The 9,827-nt window shown below is 39.5% G+C and overlaps 1 protein-coding gene across 1 annotated transcript; it reads left to right on the plus strand.

The window, feature by feature from the left end:
• Positions 1-624: 624 nt before the first annotated feature.
• LOC107610814 (uncharacterized) lies at positions 625-2,402 on the plus strand. The gene is made up of 2 exons (XM_016312814.2): positions 625-1,198; positions 1,312-2,402. Exons 1-2 carry the CDS (start codon positions 625-627, stop codon positions 2,400-2,402), a joined length of 1,665 nt encoding a protein of 554 aa, XP_016168300.2.
• Positions 2,403-9,827: the final 7,425 nt, after the last annotated feature.

Here is a 9,827-nt window from a genome sequence, read left to right on the forward strand (position 1 = left end):
AGCATTAAAGTCAGAACCTTTCACAAATTAAAGTGAGCATGGTCAAATAATTATATAATGCGAGTTTATGCAAAATAAAAAAGTGTTCTCAAACTCGTGCGCTAATTTATAAATTCGTACGAGTTACGAATATATGAATTTAGGTAGTAGAATAAGTTGACTTGGACATTGATATGACTAGTACACGTCGATTACATGATTATAGTTCGCCAATGTAATCGAAGATTTAAACATAGAATCATAACTGACCTTTGTTCCGTATGTTATTATTTGGCTAAAACGGTTATCCCATTTTTTAGACTGACAGACCAGAAAGGTCTTCGAGGTATGTGTAATCTTCTTAAAACTTAACTTCCCTAAAATATTCGTTTACTTGGCGTCGAAGTGCTTTTTGCAGGTTCTCACCCCGCCATTCTGTTTATCACCGACGTATATCGCATGCAGGCTAAGGAGCTCGACGACTTCCATCAGGAGACGAGTTATACATCGGAACATCCAGGCAAGAACATTTGGCGCCCACCGGGGGCCGAAGGTTTTTGAACAACCCTTTTTTAAACGGCCCTAAACACCCCAACGTCTCTCCATGGCGGATGTGTCTCCCCTACTCCATCCGAACTTCTTCGGATGGTAACCGAGTTGCAGCAGGCAAATCAGCGCATGGCAAAGGCAAATCAACGAATGGCTGAAGAAAACCAAAGGATGCAAAATCAAATTGCAGAACTAGTTAATGCCTGGCTAGAACACAATAATGATCGTCAAGAGCATCAGGAGAATGAAGAGCGTCGGTCAGAACCAACGCACGTCTCCGAAACTTCTCGCAATGACGACAATAGAGGACCAAAAAATGAGGAGGATGAACCTGACAATTCTGTTGGACCCTTCACGGCCGATATCATGAACTATCAAATGCCTAAGCAGTTTACCCTGCCGACGACCCTTACCCCTTACGATGGGTTAGGAGATCCAAAGCAACACCTCAAAAAATTCCGATCTATCATGATAGTAAATGGTGCATCTGACCCTATCTTGTGTCGTTGTTTTTCTTCTTTTTTAGATGATCCTGCACTTGATTGGTTTTGCTCTTTGCCTGCAGATTCTATCTCACGATTTCAGGAGTTGGCCAAGCAGTTCGAGGACCACTTCGCAGCATCGGCAATATACTTGCATGATTTCGACTACCTGAATACCATCAAACAAGGCCAATAGGAGAGTCTGAAGGATTATATCACCCGTTTTACCAAGATCGCTATGCGCATTCCAACCTTCATCCCGAGGTACATTTGCATGTTATTAAAAGTGGGCTATGCCCAGGCAAGTTTCAAGAAGCCATCGCCGTGGCAAAGCCAAAAACTTTGGCCGAGTTTCGAGAAAAAGCCAAAGGTCAGATAGATATCGAAGAACTTCACCAGGCGCGAAAAGCAGAAAAAACATCAAACGCCAAAGACGATGATAAACCTCGAGATAACAAAAAGACTTTCAAGCCGGTCCCTCGTTACAACTCATACACCCAGTTTAATACAAAGCGGAACGACATTATAAAAGAAATTCTCAGTGCAAAGCTGATCAAGCCGCCTCGGAAGGCAGGCAACTATCCAAAACCAAAGAACATCGAGAAGTCCAAGTATTGCACCTTCCACCAAAAACATGGACATACAACCGACAAATGTGTCATCACCAAGGATCTTTTAGAGCGGTTGGCAAGACAAGGGCATCTAGACAAGTACATTGCTGGCCATATGCAGAAAAGAGCCGTACCAAGCAACGATACATCCCTGGTAGGCACATCATCCCGTGAGAAAGATAAAGCCCCTGTACCACCACGAGGTGTGATTAATTGCATCTCCGGTGGATACGTCGGTGGAGACCATACAAGCTCGGCCCGAAAATGCACGTATCGGACCATGTTAACAGCCAGACATATCACTAACGAGCAACCAAGGACTGCAACCATACCAGAGATGACTTTTCATCCCTCGAACTTCAATAGCAATTACATCAACTTGGATGACCCAGTTGTCATCTCAATCCAGTTAGGAGATTTGATTGTTCGAAAGGTCCTTCTAAACCCTGGAAACAGCTCTGATGTCTTATTCTTTTCAACGTTCGAGAAAATGAAATTAAGCAACAACATCCTCCAGCCATCCGTAGGAGATTTGGTCGGCTTCTCAGGAGAACAGGTGCCGGTTTTGGGCTCAGTGTGGTTACACACCACACTCGGTGAGCACCCACTATCTAAAACACAAGATATTCAATATCTCGTGGTGGATAACTTGGTGGCCACAATTCATGGCGATCATCGGGAAGTTCGGCTGTGCTACAACACAAGCTTTAAGCCACCAAGAAGCAGAAGAGAAGAAACACAAGTTAATGTTGTTCAGAGCAAACAACCAATCTTATACTGACGATCCAACAAAATTTACTTTTGTAGGTAGATCCGCGAAAGATGAAGAAAGGGAAAAACTAATCATCTTCCTACGCCAAAATACTTATCTCTTCGCCTGGACTCTAGGTGGCATGCCGGGAATTGATCTGTCCATAATTACTCATCGACTCTCAGAAGAAACGCAATCTCGGCACTGAGAAGTGCTTAGCCTCGATGGAGGAAGCTAAGAAGCTCATTGACGCCAACTTCATCCGAGAAATCAAATTTACAACATGGTTGGCCAACGTAGTTATGGTAAAGAAAAGCAACGGTAAATGGCGCATGTGCGTCGATTTTACCGACCTAAATAAAGCTTGCCCCAAAGATGCATACCCCTTACCTTGAATTGACACTTTGGTTGATAACTCTTGTGGTTATGGTACCTTGAGTTTTATGGATGCATATTCTGGTTATAACCAGATCCTTATGCATCCATTAGACCAAGAAAAAACAGCTTTTATAACTGCATATGGTAATTATTGTTATAACGTCATGCCTTTTGGTCTTAAGAATGCAGGGGCCACTTATCAGAGATTAATGAACAGGATCTTTGACAAACAAATAGGTCAGAATATCAAAGTATACGTTGATGATATGGTTGCCAAAACATAGATTGGAAGTTCTCACGTTACCGACCTTAAGGAAATTTTTGCACCGATCCGATCATACAATATGAGATTAAACCCTGAAAAGTGCGCCTTTGGCGTTCGCCGGGGGGGAGTTCCTTGGGTTCATCCTGACCAGCCGAGGTATTGAAGCAAATTCAGAAAAGTGTCAAGTGATACTGGACATGCAAAGCCCGAGGATGATAAAAGAGGTCCAGCGTCTGACTGGGAGACTGGCAGCCTTATCCAGATTTTTACCCTGTTTGGCATCTAAGTCTTCTCATTTTTTTCGATGTTTACGAAAAAATATGAATTTTCAATGGGATGAAAACTGTGAAACTGCATTTACTAGTTTGAAACAAATCCTTTCAACACCACCGGTGTTACAAAAACCTAAGCTCGGCGAGCCACTTTACTTAGACTTATCTATCACTGACTCAACTCTTGGTTCTATTCTTGTTACAGAAAATGACAAAATTCAGCAACCTGTTTATTTTGTAAGCAAGTCACTGCAGAATGTCGAGCTTGGTTATCCAAAACTGGAGAAGCTTGCGTTCGCTTTGGTCTTCTCAGCAAGATGGCTCCGACCCATTTTTCAGAGTCATGTTATTAATGTCCGAACAGGGCAGCCACTTAGGCAGGTGCTCGCCAAACCAGAGCTAGCAGGAAGGTTGATCAAGTGGTCGATTGGACTTTTCGAGTTTGATATTCAATATCAACCTCGGGGATCTATCAAATCACAGTATTTGGCAGATTTTGTTGCCGAACTTACTGCTCAAACGCTAGACGAAGGGAGCTTCGAATGGGTCTTATTCGTCGATGGTGCTTTCAACCCTCATGGATCAGGAGCGGGCATCATCCTTGAAAATCAGGACGGCATAGTACTGGAGCATTCTGTTCGTTTCTCATTCAAAACAAGTAATAATCAGGCCGAATACGAGGCCCTCATTGCTGGGCTCAGGTTAGCCACTGATTTACAGATTAATGCTATAAAGGTTTATTGTGATTTACTATTGGTTGTTCAACAAGTTAATCAATGTTTTCAAACAAAGGATCCCATTTTGTTAAAATATATGGATGTGGTTAAAAACCTTCAAACTAGTTTTTCCAAAATCGAGATTAATCATATCCCTAAGGATTAAAACCACCGCGCAGATATTTTATCAAAACTAGCCACCACACAACCAAATGCTGCAACTCTTTTACAATCAATGTTAGATAAACCGAGCATTGATACAACCACCATTTTCAATATCAATGATGGAAATAGTTGGCAAAAGCCTTATATATAATATCTCCAAGATGGGGTTATTCCAAATGACGTAACCGATCAAAAAAAATTCAAGCGACAGGCCTCTTTCTTTACACTACTAAACAATACTCATATAGGCGAGGATACTGTCGACCTCTTTTAAAATGTTTAGACAGATCGGAATCCGACCTTATTTTAGCTGAGGCTCATGAGGGCATCTACAGGATTCACACTGGAGCCAGAAGCCTGGCGCAAAAGATACTCCGCAAGATTTTACTGGCCTACGTTACGGGATGACTACCGACAAAAAGTGAAAGCTTGCGATAGTTGCTAGAAACATGCTCCAGTCATCAACATACCAGTAGAAAACCTCCACCACTCAGAGGTAAGCTGGCCATTCAATCAGTGGGGGCTTGACATTCTCGGACCTTTCCCCACTATGCCAGGACAGGTAAAATTTTTGGTTGTGGGAATTGATTATTTCTCTAAATAGGTAGAGATCCAGCCTTTAGCAAAAATAACATCCTCTCAAATGATATCATTTGTATAGAAACATATAATTTGTAGATTTGGTATACCTCGTCATATCATCACTGACAATGGTCGCTAGTTTACCGACCATAAATTTAAGACCTTTTTTGCAGAATTTACAAATCAAGCAACACTTTTCATCGGTCGAACACCCACAATCAAATGGTTTAGCTGAAGCTGCCAACAAGGTCCTTTTACAGGCTTTGAGGAAAAAGCTCGACAATGCTAAAGGCCTCTAGGCCGAGCTTATTCCTGAAATCCTCTGGGTAATATAACACCACAATGCATTCAACAACTAAGGAAACACCATTTTGTCTAGTGTACGAATCCGAGGCTATGATACCTATTGAGATTTCACAACACTCCCTGAGGACACAGGCCGGGGATTCTAACCAAGCCTGACTCGCCGAGCTTAACTTGATCGAAGAAATACGAGACACGGCTTCTGTACGCCACAAAGCATTACAACAGCAAATAGCCCGCAGACACAACAAGAAAGTACATTTTCGATCTTTTGATGTGGGGGATTTGGTGTTAAGAAAAACTGAAGACGCCAGAAAATATCCCCTCTTATGGTAAGCTCGCTGCAAGATGGGAAGGGCCTTACAGAGTATATGAGGTTGTCGGTCGAGGAGCTTATCGACTAGAGGCATTGGATGGCACCAAAATGCCTAGCACCTGGAATATTAGTTCTCTAAAGCGCTACTACAGTTAACAACAAGAACATGCTAGTACTCTTTTTCCTACCCCGAGATTTTTTCCTAAAGGGTTTTGCTCGAGGAGGTTTTAACGATGCTAGCTCATCTGAGACCTTTTTTGTAAAGGTACTATAATAAATAAATAAATTTACTATTTTCTTGCATATTATTGCTTACAGTTACTTACGCACAATAGTTATCCTTTAAAAACAACTTATTCAACTAAATCTATGGCTATCAATTACCGACAATTCTTCTTACATAAAACATTATCATTCAGACTATGGTTCATCTTCTATAAAATTATATTAAGCTAACTATTGCTTATAATGATCAGTATATATCCTCAGATCCTCATTAGTCAGGGAATCAATCATTCAATTAGGCATAGATAACGCCTAAATCGATCAAAATAATTGAACACAAAATGTTAAAACCTCTAGGCCACCGAGCTGAGGTACCCTGGGAGCTTGCGGATGAGAAGCCACCAGCCATCGACTGCAAGAAGATCATCCCACATGGCAGAAAGTTCACGGCTTTGGGCTACCGACCACCTTCTCTTCCTGCATCCGCTGATGCAGCCACATCTTCTGCTGCCCCTTCAGTACCTGCTGCACCACCCACATCCACAGCACCCTCACCTGCTTCCCAGCCCATCTACCACCTTGTGCACCACCTATTTGAGCGCCTAGACCAGATGGAGCACCACAACCAGCGGCGATATGAGCGGTCTGAGCGTCGCAGCAAGCAACGCTATGAGCATTTGAAGTTGATGATCCGGTCGGGCCACACTGACATCCCCTCCGAGCCTGACACACCATCAGAGCCATCTGAGGAGGAGGCGGATGAGCAGGAGGACGATGCATGGGCAGAGGATGAGCAGGCAGGACCCGAGCAGGCTGTGTCCCATCATGAGGAGCCCATCAGATACAGCCAGTAGATCCCCAGGTCCCTATATAGATAGAGCCTCTGCTTCAGCAGGCAGATCCTCAGACACCCACACAGACTGCAGCACCTCATGCAGCCACAGAGACACCAGCAGAGCACCCTTCCGGAGATGACGCTTCTTCACACCCAGCCTGATTGAGCATCGGGGACGATGCTATTATTTAAGTGTGGGGAGGTTGCCATCTCTGGCGAATCTTATTTTGGTGAACTACTTTCAGACTCTTTTTCATCCTATTTTATTTCTTTTTCTGTATTTTTATTTTATTTTATTTTATCTTATTTTTCTTCCCAGTACTTGCACATTTTCTTTTGCTGTATTTATGTTTATTTTTACTTTATTGCACTTTGGGTTGTATATATCTTAGATATTTAGCTTGATTTGCACTCTTAGCTTATTTAGTTATGATGTAGAAAATATGGATTATTTAGTTTAGTTTACCCTTTTAGCATATGACAAATTGGTTTAATTGAAAATAAAAGAGTAAACTAGAAATTATTAGTTTTTCATAATCACAACAATCCACTTAGTATGTATACATATAGCACTAAATGTTAGTAAATTGACAACATATTTCAAAGAATATACTTATTTTTATATGAGCCATTCAAAGATTCACATTGAGTTGAATGGAAACTCTTAATTCCTACTTGCATGATATACATAACTGATATATGGTTTTTGAGCCAAAGAACACACAACTCGTGAATTTTTTAGCTTAATTGCATGGTTACATTGTTTAACCATAAATATTTACTTTCTTATGTATTTTCTTCTCTATGCTTGCAGACTTTACTGTGTTCCACTCTATATGTCCAATATAGAATGTATTTACATACTTGCATATGATTGAGGCCATTATTTGTTATTGCTCACTTATCCCAAATAAGCCTACTTTTTTAAGTCACCATTGTTAGCCACCTTGAGCCTTTTACTCCCCATTTATTCTGTTCTATAACCACATCACTAGCCTTAAGCACAAAAATAAATTAAATATCCCAAATTAGATCCTTGGTTAGCTTAAGATAGAGATTGTGCATCCACTAAGTATGGGAAAACTGTGGGAATATGGGATGATAGGAAAGGCATTAAATTGATAAATTATTTGGAATTTGGGTACCTACTCACGTGAAAACAGAAAGATTAAAAATTCATGTGCATTGATAATGTTATGTTTACTTTTATTTTAATTAATAAAAAAATATAATATAATAAAATAAAAATTTTAAGTAAATAAATAAATAAGGGGACAAAATTACCCCAATAATGAGTTTAGTAAAAAAATCAATGCACATAGGATAAAATTAAAAATAATTTGATGCATGAGTATGTGATAAGAAAGTGAGAAAATTATGGGAAGTTAGGCATAATTTTAAAATTGTATAGAGTATGTATATGTTAGGTGAGATTTTAGACTAATCAAGGATTCAATTTATAGCTCACTTAGCCTTATATATATATACCCTCACCTTTACCTTAGCCCCATTACAACCTTGAAAAGACCTCATGATGTTTGCATGTATACATTAAATACTTGTTGATTGGTTAGACGAAGAACAAAGTTTTAGAAAGCATAACTAGAGAAGAGTAGAGTGATTAACCCCAAACACTGAGTGATTAGAGTGCATACACAAATTCAGTGAAGGTTCAATAGCTCAATTCCATATATCCATGCTTGATCATTGCTTGTCTTGCAAGTTTGTGAACTCTTTTAATATAACTCAATTGTGAATGTATTTTAATATGGTTCAACCTTGGTTATGCATATATGATTCCTTGAAAAATTTGACTCAATATAACCACATGTAATCTCTATGTGTATATAAGTGGATAGTAATTAGAATTGCATGATTCATTTAGGTAGCTTGCATTTAGATAGATTGCATTGCATAGATTCCACCATTCTACCTTCACTCTTTTTCAATTTCTCTTGAGCTAAGCATGAGGACATGCTAATGTTTAAGTGTGGGGAGGTTGATAAACCACTATTTTATGATTTATATTGTGCTCAATTGAGTGGTTTTTATCAAGTCTTTGCTCACTTATTCACATTATTTGCATGGTTTTACAAATCCTTCCTAATTCTGTAATATATGTGAAACATGTTTCCTAGGCCTTAAAACTGTTAGTCTTAATTATTCTTTATTACCATTTGATACCGTGATCCGTGTGTTGAGTATTTTCAGGCTTTATAGGGTAGGAATGGCTTAGAGGACAGAAAGCAAACATACAAAAGTGGAAGGAACGTGCGAAAATGGAGTTTTGAAGAAAATGGCAGCGACGCGCACGCATGGACGACGCGGTCGCGTGACTCGCACAGAACACAAGCGACGCATATGCGTAACTGACGCGTACGCGTGGGAAGAAAAATCGCCAAATGACGCCCACGCGTGACAGACGCCACGTGCAGGAAGTTGCAGGAAACGCCCTCGGCGATTTCTGGGCCCCTTTTCGGCCCAGATCCAAGCCCAGAAACACAGAATAGAGGCTGGAAAATGAGGGAATCAAATCATTCATTCATCATTCATTCAACATTCATTATACACAATTTTTTATTTTAGATGTAGTTTTCTAGAGAGAGAGGCTCTCTCCTCTCTCTTAGGTTTTAGAATTAGGATTTCTCTTAGCTTATGGTTATTTCTTCCTTCCAGGTTCAATGTTCCTTTACTTTATGTTCTCTTTTACTTTTATTTATTCTATTACTTTAGTTGATTACTTGATGTTGCCAATTTGGTTTATGGATTCCTATGTTTAATTTGATTTTCTATTTAATATAATTTGAGATATTTCAGATAATTAGATTGTTTTCTTCTATTTATGATATAAATAATTTGGATTTTTTCCCTTTTAGCTTTGGTTGAGTAATTGGTGATACTTGAGTTGTCAAACTCAGCTGTTGATTGAAAATTAGAATTTGCTGATTGATTTGGATCCCTCTAAAGCTAGTCTTTCCATAGGAGTTGACTAGGACTTGAGGAATCAAGTTGATTAGTCCACTTGACTTTCCTTTATTTAGTAAGGGTTAACTAAGTGGGAGCAATAAACAATTTTCATCATACCTGATAAGGATAACTAGGATGGGATTTCCAGTTCTCATACATTGCCAAGAGTTTTTCTAGTTATTAATTTACTTTCCTGCTATTTAATTTCCCTGTTCAACCTTTCAAAAACCCATAAATATACCTTTTTCCATAACCAATAATAAATCATACTGCCTTGCAATTCCTTGAGAAGACGACCCAAGATTTAAATACTTTGGTTATAAATTTTATTGTGTTTGCTTAAGTGACAACCAAAGTTTTTGTACGAAAGGATTCTCTGTTGGTTTAGAAAATATACTTACAACGGGAATTTTATTTGTGAATTTCTTTAC

Source organism: Arachis ipaensis, chromosome B8 (genome assembly GCF_059453495.1).
Source record: "Arachis ipaensis isolate K30076 ecotype BB chromosome B8, ASM5945349v1, whole genome shotgun sequence".
Lineage (NCBI taxonomy): Eukaryota > Viridiplantae > Streptophyta > Magnoliopsida > Fabales > Fabaceae > Arachis > Arachis ipaensis.

Coding starts and splice junctions, on each gene's coding strand:
- LOC107610814 (XM_016312814.2), top strand. CDS start 625: ATGGTAACCGAGTTGCAGCAGGCAAATCAGCGCATGGCAAAGGCAAAT. Junction 1,199..1,311: donor CCTGAATACCATCAAACAAG/GCCAATAGGAGA, acceptor GGCTATGCCCAG/GCAAGTTTCAAGAAGCCATC.